Here is a 19174-nt window from a genome sequence, read left to right on the forward strand (position 1 = left end):
GTAAGCCTGACCCTAAACCAGTGCGTCTGACCCTAACCCACCCAGTGAGCCTGACCCTCCCCCACCCAGTGACCCTGATCTTAACCCACTGAGCCTGACCCTAACCCATCCAGTGAGCCTGACCCTAACCTAATAACCCTCACCCACCCAGTGAGCCTGACCTTAACCCACCCAGTGACCCTGACCCTAACCCACCCAGTGAGCCTGACCCTAATCTAATAACCCTCACCCACCCAGTGACCCTGACCCACCCAGTGACCCTGACCCTAACCCACCCAATGACCCTAACCCACCCAGTGAGCATGACCCTAACCCACCCAGTGAGCCTGATCTTAACCCATTGACCCTCACCCACCAAGTGAGCCTGACCCTAACCCACCAAGTGAGCCTGACCCTAACCCAGTGAGCCTGACCCTAACCCACCCAAATGAGTCTGACCCTAACCAGTGCACCTGACCCTAACCCACCCAAATGAGCCTGACCCTAACCCATTGTGCCTGATCTTAACCCACTGACCCTCACCCACCAACTGAGCCTGACACTAACCCATTGACCCTCACCTACCAACTGAGCCTGACCCTAACCCACCCAAGTGAGCCTGACCCTAACCTAATAACCCTCACCCACCCAGTGAGCCTGACCTTAACCCACCCAGTGACCCTGACCCTAACCCACCCAGTGAGCCTGACCCTAACCTAATAACCCTCACCCACCCAGTGACCCTGACCCTCATCCACCCAGTGACCCTGACCCTAACCCACCCAATGACCCTAACCCACCCAGTGAGCCTGACCCTAACCCACCCAATGAGCCTGATCTTAACCCATTGACCCTCACCAACCAAGTGAGCCTGACCCTAACCCACCGAGCCTGACCCTAACCCACCTAAGTAAGCCTGACCCTAAACCAGTGCGTCTGACCCTAACCCACCCAAGTGAGTCTGACCCTAACCTACCCAGTGAGCCTGATCTTAACCCATTGACCCTCACCCACCAAGTAAGCCTGACCCTAAACCAGTGACCCTGACCCTAACCCACCCAGTGAGCCTGACCCAACCCACCCAGTGAGCCTGATCTTAACCCATTGACCCTCACCCACCAAGTGAGCCTGACCCTAACCCACCAAGTGAGCCTGACCCTAACCCAGTGAGCCTGACCCTAACCCACCCAAATGAGTCTGACTCTAACCAGTGCACCTGACCCTAACCCACCCAAATGAGCCTGACCCTAACCCATTGTGCCTGATCTTAACCCACTGACCCTCACCCACCAACTGAGCCTGACACTAACCCATTGACCCTCAAGTACCAACTGAGCCTGACCCTAACCCACCCAAGTGAGCCTGACCCTAACCTATTAACCCTCACCCACCCAGTGAGCCTGACCTTAACCCACCCAGTGACCCTGACCCTAACCCACCCAGTGAGCCTGACCCTAACCTAATAACCCTCACCCACCCAGTGACCCTGACCCTCATCCACCCAGTGACCCTGACCCTAACCCACCCAATGACCCTAACCCACCCAGTGAGCCTGACCCTAACCCACCCAATGAGCCTGATCTTAACCCATTGACCCTCACCCACCAAGTGAGCCTGACCCTAACCCACCCAATGAGCCTGATCTTAACCCATTGACCCTCACCCACCAAGTGAGCCTGACCCTAACCCACCAAGTGAGCCTGACCCTAACCCAGTGAGCCTGACCCTAACCCACCCAAATGAGTCTGACCCTAACCAGTGCACCTGACCCTAACCCACCCAAATGAGCCTGACCCTAACCCATTGTGCCTGATCTTAACCCACTGACCCTCACCCACCAACTGAGCCTGACACTAACCCATTGACCCTCACCTACCAACTGAGCCTAAACCCTAAGCCACCCAAGTGAGCCTGACCCTAACCTAATAACCCTCACCCACCCAGTGAGCCTGACCTTAACCCACCCAGTGACCCTGACCCTAACCCACCCAGTGAGCCTGACCCTAACCCACCCAATGACCCTAACCCACCCAGTGAGCCTGACCCTAACCCACCCATTGTGCCTGATCTTAACCCACTGACCCTCACCCACCAACTGAGCCTGACACTAACCCATTGACCCTCACCCACCAAGTGAGCCTGACCCTAACCCACCAAGTGAGCCTGACCCTAACCCAGTGAGCCTGACCCTAACCCACCCAAATGAGTCTGACCCTAACCAGTGCACCTGACCCTAACCCACCCAAATGAGCCTGACCCTAACCCATTGTGCCTGATCTTAACCCACTGACCCTCACCCACCAACTGAGCCTGACCCTAACCCATTGACCCTCACCTACCAACTGAGCCTGACCCTAACCCACCCAAGTGAGCCTGACCCTAACCAGTGCAACTGACCCTAACCCACCCAAGTGAGCCTGACCCTAACCAGTGCAACTGACCCTAACCCACCCAAGTGAGACTGACCCTAACCCACCCAAGTGAGACTGACCCTAACCCACCCAAGGATCCTGAACCTGTTACCCTACCGTTACTCAGTGACCCTGAACCTAACCCATTGGTCCTACTTCTAGCCCAGTGGCACTGACCTTATCCCAGTGACCCTAAACCTACCTCATTTTCTGTGCATCTGAAAACATTAACGAGACCCATGTCACCCTACCCACTGAGTGTCTGTGCCATGACACTCCCAGCCCCTTGATATTCACCTTACCAGCCCCCCCCTCAATGCTGTTGCAGATGGTAATTGGTTGGTATGAGAGGAGTAGTAATGTCACTTAGTCATGTGACAGTGTTCAGTCATGATGATTGGCTGCTAGACCAAAGCCCTGTCATATGAGAGAAGGTCATAAGCCCCCCTCACATCAGGACGCATTGTGTACAATGGGATAAGGTGAATATCAGGGGTCCGGGGCCCTTTTCCTGAGCACACAACAAAGAGACTGAGTACCCAGAATTCCTCACTGACCGTCTTCTCCTCCAATGAGGTCTTCCCATTCTCAGCCTCCTGCAGCTTCTGCTGGCGTTTCCGATCTTTCTGCCTCTAGAATGACGAGGAACAATGCAAACCATTACTTCCATAGAGAAGGTCAAAGGGGGCGGAGACAGCAGACAGCCGACAGCAGACAGCCAACAGCCGACAGCCAACAGCCGACAGCCAACAGCAGACAGCCAACAGCAGACAGCCGACAGCAGACAGCCGACAGCCAACAGCCGACAGCCAACAGCCGACAGCCAACAGCCAACAGCCAACAGCCGACAGCCAACAGCAGACAGCCGACAGCAGACAGCCAACAGCAGACAGCCAACAGCAGACAGCCAACAGCAGACAGCAGACAGCCGACAGCAGACAGCCAACAGCAGTCAGCCGACAGCCAACAGCCGACAGCCAACAGCAGACAGCCAACAGCAGACAGCCGACAGCAGACAGCCAACAGCCAACAGCAGACAGCAGACAGCCAACAGCAGACAGCCAACAGCAGACAGCCAACAGCAGACAGCCGACAGCAGACAGCCAACAGCCAACAGCAAACAGCAAACAGCCAACAGCAGTCAGCCGACAGCCAACAGCAGTCAGCCGACAGCCAACAGCCGACAGCCAACAGCAGACAGCCAACAGCCGACAGCCAACAGCCGACAGCCAACAGCAGACAGCCAACAGCAGACAGCCGACAGCCGACAGCCGACAGCCAAAAGCCGACAGCCAACAGCCGACAGCAGACAGCCAACAGCAGACAGCAGTCAGCCGACAGCCAACAGCAGTTAGCCGACAGCCAACAGCAGACAGCCAACAGCCAACAGCAGACAGCCAACAGCAGACAGCCAACAGCAGACAGCCAACAGCAGACAGCCAACAGCAGACAGCCAACAGCAGACAGCCGACAGCCAACAGCAGACAGCCAACAGCCAACAGCCGACAGCCAACAGCCGACAGCCAACAGCCAACAGCAGACAGCCAACAGCAGACAGCCAACAGCAGACAGCCAACAGCCGACAGCCAACAGCCGACAGCCAACAGCAGACAGCCAACAGCAGACAGCCAACAGCAGACAGCCAACAGCAGACAGCCGACAGCCGACAGCCAAAAGCCGACAGCCAACAGCCGACAGCAGTCAGCCGACAGCCGACAGCCAACAGCAGTCAGCCGACAGCCGACAGCCAACAGCAGTCAGCCGACAGCCAACAGCAGTCAGCCGACAGCCAACAGCCAACAGCAGACAGCCAACAGCAGACAGCCAACAGCAGACAGCCAACAGCAGTCAGCCAACAGCAGTCAGCCAACAGCCAACAGCAGACAGCCAACAGCCGACAGCCAACAGCCGACAGCCAACAGCCGACAGCCGACAGCAGACAGCCGACAGCCGACAGCCAACAGCAGTCAGCAGACAGCCAACAGCAGACAGCCAACAGCAGACAGCCAACAGCAGACAGCCAACAGCAGACAGCCAACAGCAGTCAGCCGACAGCAGTCAGCCGACAGCCAACAGCAGACAGCCAACAGCAGACAGCCAACAGCAGACAGCCAACAGCCAACAGCAGTCAGCCGACAGCCAACAGCCAACAGCAGACAGCCAACAGCAGACAGCCAACAGCAGACAGCCAACAGCAGACAGCCAACAGCAGACAGCCAACAGCAGACAGCCGACAGCAGACAGCCGACAGCCGACAGCAGACAGCCGACAGCAGACAGCCGACAGCCAACAGCAGACAGCCAACAGCAGACAGCCAACAGCAGACAGCCGACAGCAGACAGCCGACAGCAGACAGCCGACAGCCGACAGCAGACAGCCGACAGCCAACAGCCGACAGCAGACAGCCGACAGCCAACAGCCGACAGCCAACAGCCAACAGCAGACAGCCAACAGCAGACAGCCAACAGCAGACAGCCAACAGCAGACAGCCAACAGCAGACAGCCAACAGCAGACAGCCGACAGCAGACAGCCGACAGCAGACAGCCGACAGCCGACAGCAGACAGCCGACAGCCAACAGCCGACAGCAGACAGCCGACAGCCAACAGCAGACAGCCAACAGCAGACAGCCAACAGCAGACAGCCAACAGCAGACAGCCAACAGCAGACAGCCAACAGCCAACAGCAGTCAGCCGACAGCCAACAGCCGACAGCCAACAGCAGACAGCCAACAGCAGACAGCCGACAGCAGACAGCCAACAGCAGACAGCCGACAGCAGACAGCCAACAGCCAACAGCAAACAGCAAACAGCCAACAGCAGTCAGCCGACAGCCAACAGCAGTCAGCCGACAGCCAACAGCCGACAGCCAACAGCAGACAGCCAACAGCCGACAGCCAACAGCCGACAGCCAACAGCCGACAGCCAACAGCCGACAGCCAACAGCAGACAGCCAACAGCAGACAGCCGACAGCCGACAGCCGACAGCCAAAAGCCGACAGCCGACAGCAGACAGCCAACAGCAGACAGCAGTCAGCCGACAGCCAACAGCAGTTAGCCGACAGCCAACAGCAGACAGCCAACAGCCAACAGCAGACAGCCAACAGCAGACAGCCAACAGCAGACAGCCAACAGCAGACAGCCAACAGCAGACAGCCAACAGCAGTCAGCCGACAGCCAACAGCAGACAGCCAACAGCCAACAGCCGACAGCCAACAGCCGACAGCCAACAGCCAACAGCAGACAGCCAACAGCAGACAGCCCACAGCCGACAGCCAACAGCCGACAGCCAACAGCAGACAGCCAACAGCAGACAGCCAACAGCAGACAGCCAACAGCAGACAGCCGACAGCCAACAGCCGACAGCCAACAGCCGACAGCCAACAGCAGACAGCAGTCAGCCGACAGCCGACAGCCAACAGCAGTCAGCCGACAGCCAACAGCAGTCAGCCGACAGCCAACAGCCAACAGCAGACAGCCAACAGCAGACAGCCAACAGCAGACAGCCAACAGCAGTCAGCCAACAGCCAACAGCAGACAGCCAACAGCCGACAGCCAACAGCCGACAGCCAACAGCCGACAGCCGACAGCAGACAGCCGACAGCCAACAGCAGTCAGCAGACAGCCAACAGCAGACAGCCAACAGCAGACAGCCAACAGCAGACAGCCAACAGCAGTCAGCCGACAGCAGTCAGCCGACAGCCAAGAGCAGACAGCCAACAGCAGACAGCCAACAGCAGACAGCCAACAGCAGACAGCCAACAGCCAACAGCAGTCAGCCGACAGCCAACAGCCAACAGCAGACAGCCAACAGCAGACAGCCAACAGCAGACAGCCAACAGCAGACAGCCGACAGCAGACAGCCGACAGCAGACAGCCGACAGCCAACAGCAGACAGCCAACAGCAGACAGCCAACAGCAGACAGCCAACAGCAGACAGCCGACAGCAGACAGCCGACAGCAGACAGCCGACAGCCAACAGCCGACAGCCAACAGCCGACAGCCAACAGCCGACAGCAGACAGCCGACAGCAGACAGCCGACAGCCAACAGCCAACAGCAGACAGCCAACAGCAGACAGCCAACAGCAGACAGCCGACAGCAGACAGCCGACAGCAGACAGCCGACAGCAGACAGCCGACAGCCAACAGCAGACAGCCAACAGCAGACAGCCAACAGCAGACAGCCAACAGCCAACAGCAGTCAGCCGACAGCCAACAGCCGACAGCCAACAGCAGACAGCCAACAGCAGACAGCCAACAGCCGACAGCCGACAGCCGACAGCCGACAGCAGACAGCCAACAGCAGACAGCCAACAGCCAACAGCAGACAGCCAACAGCAGACAGCCGACAGCAGACAGCCGACAGCCAACAGCCGACAGCAGACAGCCGACAGCCAACAGCAGACAGCCAACAGCAGACAGCCAACAGCAGACAGCCAACAGCAGACAGCCAACAGCCAACAGCAGTCAGCCGACAGCCAACAGCCGACAGCCAACAGCAGACAGCCAACAGCCGACAGCCGACAGCCGACAGCCGACAGCCAACAGCAGACAGCCAACAGCAGACAGCCAACAGCAGACAGCCAACAGCAGACAGCCAACAGCAGACAGCCAACAGCAGTCAGCCGACAGCCAACAGCAGACAGCCAACAGCAGACAGCCAACAGCAGACAGCCAACAGCAGACAGCCAACAGCAGACAGCCAACAGCAGACAGCCAACAGCCAACAGCAGTCAGCCAACAGCCGACAGCCAACAGCCGACAGCCGACAGCCGACAGCAGACAGCCGACAGCCAACAGCCGACAGCAGACAGCCGACAGCAGACAGCAGACAGCAGACAGCAGACAGCCGACAGCCGACAGCAGACAGCCGACAGCCAACAGCCAACAGCAGACAGCCGACAGCCGACAGCCGACAGCAGACAGCCAACAGCAGACAGCCAACAGCAGACAGCCAACAGCCAACAGCAGACAGCCAACAGCAGACAGCCAACAGCAGACAGCCAACAGCAGACAGCCGACAGCAGACAGCCGACAGCCGACAGCAGACAGCCGACAGCCGACAGCCGACAGCCAACAGCCAACAGCCAACAGCCAACAGCCAACAGCCAACAGCCGACAGCCGACAGCAGACAGCAGACAGCAGACAGCAGACAGCCAACAGCAGACAGCAGACAGCAGACAGCAGACAGCAGACAGCCAACAGCAGACAGCCAACAGCAGACAGCCGACAGCAGACAGCCGACAGCCGACAGCCGACAGCCAACAGCCGACAGCCAACAGCCGACAGCCGACAGCCGACAGCAGACAGCAGACAGCAGACAGCCAACAGCAGACAGCAGACAGCAGACAGCAGACAGCCAACAGCAGACAGCCAACAGCAGACAGCCAACAGCAGACAGCCGACAGCAGACAGCCGACAGCCGACAGCCGACAGCCAACAGCCGACAGCCGACAGCCGACAGCCGACAGCAGACAGCCGACAGCCAACAGCAGACAGCAGACAGCAGACAGCCAACAGCAGACAGCCAACAGCAGACAGCCAACAGCAGACAGCCGACAGCAGACAGCCGACAGCCGACAGCAGACAGCCGACAGCCGACAGCCGACAGCCAACAGCCGACAGCTGACAGCCAACAGCAGACAGCCAACAGCAGACAGCTGACAGCAGACAGCAGACAGCCAACAGCAGACAGCCAACAGCAGACAGCCAACAGCAGACAGCCAACAGCAGACAGCCAACAGCAGACAGCAGACAGCCAACAGCAGACAGCCAACAGCAGACAGCCAACAGCAGACAGCCAACAGCAGACAGCCGACAGCAGACAGCCAACAGCAGACAGCCAACAGCAGTCAGCCGACAGCAGTCAGCCGACAGCCGACAGCAGACAGCCGACAGCAGACAGCAGACAGCAGACAGCCGACAGCAGACAGCCGACAGCCGACAGCAGACAGCCGACAGCAGACAGCCGACAGCAGACAGCCGACAGCAGACAGCCAACAGCAGACAGCCGACAGCAGACAGCCAACAGCAGTCAGCCGACAGCAGTCAGCCGACAGCAGACAGCCGACAGCCGACAGCAGACAGCCGACAGCCGACAGCAGACAGCCAACAGCCGACAGCAGACAGCCGACAGCCGACAGCAGACAGCCAACAGCAGACAGCCAACAGCAGACAGCCAACAGCAGACAGCCAACAGCAGACAGCCAACAGCAGTCAGCCGACAGCAGTCAGCCGACAGCAGTCAGCCGACAGCCGACAGCAGACAGCCAACAGCAGACAGCCGACAGCCGACAGCAGACAGCCAACAGCAGACAGCCAACAGCAGACAGCCGACAGCAGACAGGCGACAGCCGACAGCAGACAGCCGACAGCAGACAGCCGACAGCCGACAGCCGACAGCCGACAGCAGACAGCAGACAGCAGACAGCAGACAGCAGACAGCAGACAGCCGACAGCAGACAGCCAACAGCAGACAGCCAACAACAGACAGCCAACAGCAGACAGCAGACAGCCGACAGCAGACAGCCAACAGCAGACAGCCAACAGCCAACCGCATACCTTCTTCTTCAGTCTCTTCTTATCCGCCTTCTCCTTCTCCTTCTTCTCCTCTTCTAATAATTCCCTGGCATTCCGGTCCGCCTCCTTCATAGTAAAGACACGTCATGTGACACATCTGTCCAACCTACCACCAATCATTTCTCCTCCTCTACCACCAATCCTGTCCTGTCCTCTCCTGCCTACCACCAATCCCATCCTCCCCTCACCCGCTTCCACCAATCCAGTCCTCTCCCCTCCCACCTACCAACAATCCGGTCTCCTCTTCTCCCACCAATCTCATCCCCTCCCACCTACCACCAATCATTTCTCCTCCTCTCCTGCCTGCCACCAATCCCGTCCTCTCCTCTCCAACCAATCCCATCCTCTCCTGCCTGCTAGCCAATCCAGTCCTCTCCTCACCCACCTACCACCAATCCCATCCCCTCCCATCTACCAACAATCCTGTCTCCTTCTCTCCCACCTACCACCAATCATTTCCCCTCCTCTACCACCAATCCCATCCTCCCCTCACCTCCCACCAATCCCATCCTCCCCTCACCCACCTACCACCAATCCCATCCTCCCCTCACCTCCCACCAATCCCATCCTCCCCTCACCCACCTACCACCAATCCCATCCTCCCCTCACCCGCTTCCACCAATCCAGTCCTCTCCCCTCCCACCTACCAACAATCCGGTCTCCTCTTCTCCCACCAATCTCATCCCCTCCCACCTACCACCAATCATTTCTCCTCCTCTCCTGCCTGCCACCAATCCCGTCCTCTCCTCTCCAACCAATCCCATCCTCTCCTGCCTGCTAGCCAATCCAGTCCTCTCCTCACCCACCTACCACCAATCCCATCCCCTCCCATCTACCAACAATCCTGTCTCCTTCTCTCCCACCTACCACCAATCATTTCCCCTCCTCTACCACCAATCCCATCCTCCCCTCACCTCCCACCAATCCCATCCTCCCCTCACCCACCTACCACCAATCCCATCCTCCCCTCACCTCCCACCAATCCCATCCTCCCCTCACCCACCTACCACCAATCCCATCCTCCCCTCACCTCCCACCAATCCCATCCTCCCCTCACCCACCTACCACCAATCCCATCCTCCCCTCACCCACCTCCCACCAATCCCATCCTCCCCTCACCCACCTACCACCAATCCCATCCTCCCCTCACCCACCTCCCACCAATCCCATCCTCCCCTCACCTCCCACCAATCCCATCCTCCCCTCACCCACCTACCACCAATCCCATCCTCCCCTCACCTCCCACCAATCCCATCCTCCCCTCACCCACCTACCACCAATCCCATCCTCCCCTCACCCACCTCCCACCAATCCCATCCTCCCCTCACCCACCTACCACCAATCCCATCCTCCCCTCACCCACCTCCCACCAATCCCATCCTCCCCTCACCTCCCACCAATCCCATCCTCCCCTCACCTCCCACCAATCCCATCCTCCCCTCACCCACCTACCACCAATCCCATCCTCCCCTCACCCACCTACCACCAATCCCATCCTCCCCTCACCCACCTACCACCAATCCCATCCTCCCCTCACCCACCTCCCACCAATCCCATCCTCCCCTCACCCACCTCCCACCAATCCCATCCTCCCCTCACCCACCTACCACCAATCCCATCCTCCCCTCACCCACCAATCCCATCCTCCCCTCACCCACCAATCCCATCCTCCCCTCACCCACCAATCCTGTCCTCTCCTCTACCTCTTGCTACTGAACTATTCCCCTCCAGTCCCGTCTTCCATTTATATTCCCTCCACTACCCCCTGGAACCTTTCTACTCTTCCCGGCCGACCACTAAACCTTCCAACTCCTCTCTAACAAACCTTTCCTCTTCTCCAACCCCCGAACCTTCTCTACCACTGAAACTTTACACTCCCCACCCCCGCTGTGTGGTACTTACCTCCTGGGTTATATATCTAGGTTGGGGTAATGTATAATTCTGGGAGAGAAGAAAAGAGGGACGGAGGCCGCAGTAGGTGTTCCGATAGGGGTTGTCATCCCAGATTCTGATATCATCATCATCTCCATCATCATCATCATCATTATAATAATAATATTCATCTAAATAACTGTCATCCGAATCCGCTGGAGAGAAAAAAAAAAAAAAAGAGAACCGGTCAATGGTTGACCCATTTCGCACTCTCATAACCAATCAGAATACAGAGCCCTCCACCCAGGGGGCTGCTCGGGGTACCCCTCAATCTCCCTCACAGGTAACGTCATGTGAGTGGAGGGTGTAATATATCATACATACCAATCACAAATACCCAAAAATATCCTCCTAAAAAACCCAACCAATAGATGACCTCTTCCCCGGTACTGGGACAGAATACGGTAAGGAAACCGACCCCACACTGTGCGTCCGTCAGAATACCGCTTCCTCCAGCCCCGAACAGAGATATCAGATATTATCACCACAATATACAAGTCTACCCAACAACTTAGCTTGTATGAGATCTGGAACATTTATTAAACTCACACCGAATATATACCCCATCAGGTCAGGTGCCTGATTACATTATCATATGCAGATAAAATGGTGTACGGAAATATAATTAACCTGAGGTAATTATCTAGCCATCTGGATAGAAACAATAGGTGAATGGGAATCCAGACAATGTTATAATTAATATGCTAATTAACTCAGCACTGCAAAAGGCTAAAACACAGTACATTACACATTATACCGAAGTATAAACACAGAACACCCCATTATACAGACAATAGGGTGAGCCTGCCAGTATCAGTCTGTCCGTCTCCTACATTGAAGTACATGGAATACACATCTAAGCAATGCTTTGATTATTTAGGAGTCACAGACTTCATGGACACAGGTTATAGGTCTCACAGTGTAAAGTGGGAATAAATCTTCATAGTTCTTGAGAGCTCATAGAATGTTCCATCATTCTGATAGGTAGATAAGGATCAAAAACCCTTAGAAAACCTATCAGTAGTATGGGGTTTGCCACCGTCCCTATTCGAATCGTGTTTGGGGTTGGTACCTCAGGCCATGAATAAGTGGGGACTTTAAGGGCAAAGTAACAAGAAATAAACTGGGAAATAAAGCGTTTGTTTACTATTTTTGTAACCCGGTATATATATATATATACACACAATAGAATAGATAGTTGTGAGGGGCTATAGACCCCTAGTGAAAGGAAGTGATTTAGTTCAGAAATAGTGACAGGTGTGAAAGTCGTGACTTTTTTGGGAAACTTCTCTATCAGAGCAGAGAGTTTCTCCTGCGTATGCGTCCCAACGCGTTTCGGCTCTCAGTTGAGCCTTTTTCAAGGGTAAAAGTCACAGTTTCTGCAATAGTCATATAGATAATTTCAGTTAGTAGTCTAATGGTAAATACCACCGATTTTATTCAAATGTGGTATGAAAACGAGAATACTGATACATACATCAATTATTTTCTTGCCATGTGTGGTGATGTTGATCCCTCTGGAGCAACGAGAACCCGAGCCGTGTAGCCTGCAAAGTATTGTACTTGTTAGGATAGAAAGTGTTTGTTTCAATGATATGTGCGCATATTTGGTGGGGAGGACTTACGGTCTATGCTGCTATTGAGGGCCGCCACCTGTCCAATCTTTGCTTAAGATTGTCTCATCAAATGGTCCTCTGGTGTATGCTATGTTATCCCCTGGTCGGAACCTGGTACGTTCAACCTGTGGGTATAGGCCTGTTACGGCTTTGGGATTTTAGTGTGCATGAATCAATTTGATTGGTTTGACCCTATTGCGGTGTGATTTTTACCTTGTAGGGTTCCTTTAGGTATATATATATATATCTCTGTGCAGCAGGAATAGTATATAGATCTATATATGTGTCCTGATCCCTGGCTGTGTATCTCGCCACGGTGGATCACTTACTGTGAAATACATATCACAGTGGTCAAATGTGCAGCTGAATCCTGATATACAAAAAGAGAGTATATAGAATTTAGCATTTTGCCGATTTGCTCCCATGGATATTAATATATAGGTACTGTTATTTATCAGGTGAGAACATTGGTCCCAGTGTTGCTGGCATGTTTGGAAAGACTCACTTATGTCTCGGGTAAAGCATTGGTCCTAGTGGTACTGGCTTGTATATTGCTCAGGTAAACGACTGTCCCAGTGGTGCTAGCATATTTGGGAAGACTTCCATGTTTATCGGTAAAGACTTTTATCCCAGTGGTGCTGACATGTGTACTTGTCAGATAAGCAATAGTCCCAATAATGCCAGCATATTTGGAAAGATTCACTAATTTATCGGGTAAATCGTTGGTCTCAGTGGTATTAGCATGTATATTAGTTAGGTGGCGTAGCAGTCCCAAACGTGTTGGCATGTTTAAGAAAGACTCACGGTTTAGCTGGGCTGTATATGGCTCCTTCGGTCCTCTCTCCTCCCTGTCAACTGGGGAATGAGAGGGACCGTGGCTCCCCGGCCTATTTATTGGGGACGCGCATGCGCAGTCCGCGCCGCACGTCTCCTCAGCTGATGTCCTTCAGCTGACGTTTGGCTGTAGTGCGCGAGCATCACGCCACTCGCCATCCGGACATTAGCACGGCCGCCGACACGAAGAGGTACGAGTACCCGAGTTGCTGATGCTCGGGAGGGGGCGTGGCTGTTTCAATGCCTGCTGGTACAGAATCGCCCCTGCTATTGTGACAACACCAGCAGGGGCTTTCCGTGCCGGGTGTTCCAGAGGGAATCAATGGTACATCACTACATGGATTTCACATAAGTCTATATGCAATGAACGATAATTAACATAGGTTATATAAATAAATATAACCACACAATATGACATTTCTTGACAGTATTAACAGCAGAATAAATTATTGCGTGGATTTTTAGAGTCAAAAGAAAGGAGGGGGGGGGGATTTTTGAGGTCTAAGCCAGATTAGAGTCGGATATCCTCTTTCTTGCTGGTAAACATATCCCTCTTCAGGGTTTTATTCTGTTCATTATTTGAGAGGTATGGTGGGGAATGGGAGAGGGAAAAAAGGGGGAAAAAAAGGGGGGGAAGAGGGAGAAGTGTGTTATATTTTCCATAGAAAAGAGACTCGGGGTTAATTGGATTTTTGTTTTTAAATCAAGTATGTCATTTTTGCTATTTTCATTGGGTTTGGTTCTCTACCTCAACTGGTCATGTACAGGCCAGATGCTATTGTGGGTCAATGTCTTCATTAGAGTGGAAGGTTACCAAATTCAGGCAAACATTCTACTCTGTTTTGTTCTATCATTCAGTTTTTCCGGAGGAGAACCCCTCCAGAAAGGGTCTGTAGCTCTCGGATTCATTTAGTCCAGGGGGTGTGGTGGCCTTGAGGTGTTGGATCCACCTCATTTCGAGCTGTAGGAGGGTCTTGATCCAATCTCCCCCCCTATTTGGGACATGTACCCTTTCCAAGGCCATAAATGATACATTGGGCAATTTATGTTTGTAGGCAACGTGCCGTCCCAGAGGCAGATAGAAATTGCACAGTTCCATGCTGTTCATGTGCTTACTGATTCTTCTCCCAAACTCCTGCTTTGTTTTCCCCACATAGAAGGCTTTGCACTCGCACCTCATCAGGTAGACTATACCCCTGGTGCGGCAATTCGCGTAGTGCTTGGGCTCGAATTCCTCGCCATTGGGTAAGGTAGTTCTCAAGCATTTGTTTATCACTCTGCATTGGTCGCACGTGCCACAGGGGTAGGTGCCCTTCGCTTTACACGGGTCCTTGCGGTTCCCCTCCCTGAATTCACTTTGTATCAGGTCGTTCCTTATTGCCCCTGCCTTCCTATATGTTATAGGTGGGCAGTCTGTGACAAATTTTTTAACAGTTGGGTCCTCCTTTAAGATTGTCCAATGTTTGTTTAGGATGTTCCTGATTTTCCTGTGCTCATTGGTATATCTCATGATTAATCTTGTTTTTTGTTCTGTCGGTTTAGGGTCCCTTTCTTTCTTCTTAAACAGAATTTCTTTTCTGTCTTTCATTCTAACCCTATTGTAGGCCTTCCTCAAACAGGTCTTGGAGTAACCTCTGTCAAGAAGCCGGTTGGTTAATGAGTCTGCCTCTCTTTTGAAATCGTCGTTACTAGTACAGTTGCGTTTAATTCTAAGGTATTGACTAAACGGTATTGCCTTTTTTAAGGGAGTCGGATGGAAGCTGGTGGCGTGTAGTATTGAATTGCCGGTGGTCTCCTTGCGATAGAGGGTTGTTTTTATTGTGCCGTCTTGTTCTTTGCAAACCCATGTGTCTAGGAATGGGATCCTGTCTCTGCTGTAATTTAAGGTAAAAAACATATTGTAGTTGTTTTTGTTTAATGTACGTCTGAAGTTCTCTATTAAATCCTCTGGGCCTGTCCATACGATCAATATGTCAACTATAAATCGCTGCCACACTAGTATGTTGTCTGTGTATGGCCTATTCTGATCATTCCTCAGGAACTCCTGTTCCCAGGTTCCTAAGTATAGGTTTGCGTAGCTAGGTGCACAGCTTGTTGCCCATAGCAACCCCACATATCTGCAGGTAGTATGAGCCATTGAACGTGAAGTAATTCCTTTTCAGGATGTATTCCAGCATGTTGACGATGAAGTTGTTAAAATTGGCGTCATGTAGACTCTGTTCCCTCAGTATCTTGCTGATCGTTGCTATTCCCTTGTCATGCGGAATGTTATTATATAACGCTTCCACGTCCACTGTGATAAGTATTGAATCTTCAAGGATTACCATGTTGTCAAGAATCTGTAACAAGTGCATAGTGTCTCTTGTGTACAGAGATGTATAGTAACGAAGTAGAACTACTTAAGTACTGTACTTAAGTACCGAAATGCGGTATCTGTACTTTCCTAGAGTAGAATTTTTTTCTCCTACTTCTACTTTTACTTCACTACATTTTTTCGATGATTTCGATACTTCTACTCAAGTATTTTTTTTTTGTGCTGCATAGTTACTCGTTACTTTTAAAAAAATTACCACTGCCAGAACAGTAGATGGCAGGTTGCATAAAGCTCAAAAAAATGTGTATAATGTCATTTGTAAATCAGCGCATAGGAAAATAAAGGCTGTGTATAATAAAAGCTGCTATACCAAATCTTTCCAATAAAAAGAAAATATGAAACAAACAAATAAATGGTGCTACAGCGCTTAAAGTGCATCAATAAACTACTAACAAACACAGGTTAATCATTTGAAATAATAAAAAACAATATGATGTTCAAACTTTTGACTTCTTTCTTTAATAACTACATAACACAGTACTTGTACTTCTACTTTCAGTACTTGAGTAGAATTTTTTTTTCAAAACTACTGGTACTTTTTACTTTTAGTACTTAAGTAGCAAATTTTTTGAAAAAACTACTTGCAATACTTAAGTAAAAAAAATGTTGAATACTTTAGTACTTCTACTTAAGTAACTTTTTCTGCGAACACTTCCACTTCTACTCAAGTCACTTTTTGATCGAGCACTTGTACTTTTACTCAAGTAGAAATTTCGAGTACTTTATACAAGTCTGCTTGTGTATGAGGCCAGGCTAGTCACGTGTGGGCGTAAGTAAGCATCTATTACTTCGCTGATTCCTTCCGAAATATTGCCATTCCCAGACACTATGGGTCTTCCAGGTGGATTAGTTTCGTTTTTATGCACCTTCGGTAATGAGTAGAACGTCGGAGTTCTGGGGTATTTTGTTCGTATGAAATTCCAAAGTGTGGGTGAAATTATCCCATCATTGCCTGCTTTATCCACTTTTTGATAAAACTCCTCTTTGTACCTTTGGATCATCACTGGTGCTATTTTCTTGTAGCATTTTTCATTGTTTAGGATGTTCAAACACATCTCCTTGTACTTGGCGTTGTCCTTAATGACGACATTTCCACCTTTGTCGGATGGTTTGATGGTTATTCCCTCTGTTTCCCGTAGTTCCCTCAGAGCTTTTTTCTTAGATTTTGTTAGGTTCTGCTTGTTTCTGTCTCCTGACATCTTCTCTATGTCCTTGGTCATCTCCCTTACAAAAAGGGCTATAGCCGGATTCAGGTTCAGGGGCGGAAATTTCTGCGATTTTTCTTGAATTTATTTAATATCTCCTCTTTATTATGTGATCCGCTTGCTTCTTCCTCCTCCTCCTCACTATCTGATTGGTAGGTGGTTTCCTCTGTCCAATCATCAAGGCCGCCTTCCTGCAATAGGAGATTAAGGTCCCGTAGTGCTCGGAACTCCGCGGCCGATAAAGGGGGTTGGGGTTCATTTGTGGTTGGTTGTTTGCTGAACATCACTTGCTGTAAGAGTTTTCTCACAAATAGGTGAACATCCTTGATAGCTTCAAATTTGTCAACCGATTTGTTAGGACAGAATGACAGTCCAAGTGTTAAGATCTCAGTTTGTTCTTTCGTCAATTGATGAGAGGATAAGTTAATAATTGTGAGGCCTTGCTTCTCCGTTTCCTTGCCCTGTGCCTTTGTTCCGGCTACTTGTTGTCCTTTGTCGGTCTTCCTCGCTGGCCTAAAAATGTTTTTTGTTTTTTGGATTTCTGTTTATCTATCTGAGACCTTGTAAAGATCTGGTGGTGCCTCACTGGGAGTGCGTTATCTGTTTCACTGTGTGGTTCTTCAGGTGCGTCAGTGTCTTCCTCACTTCTATCCGTTGCCTCCTCATTAGTTCGTTCCATTTCTCGTTCACCACCCCGTTGCAGTTTTTCATGCTGGTGCTCTTCTCCTCTCAATGTTAACCACTTTACCACCAGCCACTGTGCTGCTACTGCGGCACAGTGGCTCGTTATCGTCCAGCGACGTAGACCTACGTCGCTAGACCCCCTCCCCCTGTAGGCGGCGCTCGCGCGCCGCCGGAGGCGCACTCCCGCTGTTTTCATTCACAGCGGGAGTCGGGCCAGGGGAGGAGCGGTGGCGATCGCCGCTGCTCTGCCCCGATCGTCGGGGGAATCCAGTTTGGAGATCCGCCTGCTTGTGTAAACAGAGTGGGCGGATCTCCTAAATGACAGGGAGTGACAGATCGGAGTGTTCAGCTTAGCTGAACCCTGGATCTGTCCCTGACTCACTCAGTCACCTCCCCCCCCCCACACGTCAGTAAGCACCAGGCATACATTAAGCCCTCCCTCTCCAATAAAATTAACCCCTTCCCTGCCAGTTAATTTTTACAGTAACAGTGCATATATATAGCACTGATTACTGTAGTAATGTCACTGGTACCCCCAAAAGTGTCAAAAATGTCAGTCAAGGGTCCGATCTGTCCGCCGCAATGTCGCAGTCCCGCAAAAAAAAAAAAAAAAAATCGCAGATCGCCGCCATTACTTGTTAAAAAAAAAAAAACACCAAAAATGACAAAAATCTTTCCCGTAGTTAGTAAACGCAATAACTTTTGTGCAAACCAATCAAAATACGCTTATTGTGATTTTTTTACCAAACATAGGTAGCAGAAAACAAATTGGCCAAAAATTTAAAAAAAAATTGGTTTTTACATCTTTTTTTGGGGGGGAATTTCATATAAAAAAAAAATGTTAAAAATAAACGGAATTTTTGTAAAATCTTACCGTAAAATTCCTTTCTCTGAGTCCTCCGACAGTCGCCGCCCCTTCCCAATTCGTCACCAATGGGTATTGACCTTTGCACCGTAGGAGTAGCTAGGCAACAAGAATTGTTAATACAAAGCTTTTAACATAGACACACCCCTAGGGGCTGTCCCCTCAGTCAATACCTCCCTGCACCAGCATTCCCAACTCAGTTTGGTAGCATAGCAGTAAGAGTACACAAAAACCCCAAAAGAGGGGCGGGGGGCGGCGACTGTCGGAGGACTCAGAGAAAGGAATTTTACGGTAAGATTTTACAAAAAAATTGATTTTTGTAAGATCTTACCGTAAAATCCTTTTCTCTTAGCTCATTGACAGACGTAGTCCTCGGTGATACAGCACCTTCGGGTTATGTTGCCTCCACAGGAGCAGGACTAGACAGGAAATTAAAATGCTCTGGCCACACCCTAGGGGCAGTCCCAGAGGGTATATCCTCTCTCTCTCTGCCTCAGCAAATCAGTTATGTGAAAAAGCAGTCTTTAGAGATTTTAACCCAACCCAACTCAAAAAACAGAGGGGCGGGGACTACGTCTGTCAATGAGCTAAGAGAAAAGGATTTTACGGTAAGATCTTACAAAAATCCATTTTTCTCTAGCGCTCATTGACAGACGTAGTCCTCGGTGATACACCACCTTCGGGACGTCCCAGAG

General features: G+C 51.7%; 1 protein-coding gene across 1 annotated transcript in view; it reads right to left on the reverse strand.

Annotated features, from left to right (window-relative positions):
* Positions 1 to 19174, reverse strand: part of LOC309543661 (uncharacterized protein) — a 58610-nt gene that overhangs the window by 23760 nt on the left and 15676 nt on the right. Inside the window, exons 2-4 of the mRNA XM_082276114.1 lie at positions 10872 to 11056; positions 8952 to 9035; positions 2948 to 3022 (exon numbers count right to left, since the gene is read on the reverse strand). Coding sequence (XP_082132240.1) covers positions 2948 to 3022; positions 8952 to 9035; positions 10872 to 11056 — 344 coding nt within the window. The remainder of the gene's footprint in view (positions 1 to 2947; positions 3023 to 8951; positions 9036 to 10871; positions 11057 to 19174) is intronic.

Source organism: Pelophylax lessonae, assembly GCF_965119305.1.
Source record: "Pelophylax lessonae genome assembly, contig: HAP1_SCAFFOLD_280, whole genome shotgun sequence".
NCBI lineage: Eukaryota > Metazoa > Chordata > Amphibia > Anura > Ranidae > Pelophylax > Pelophylax lessonae.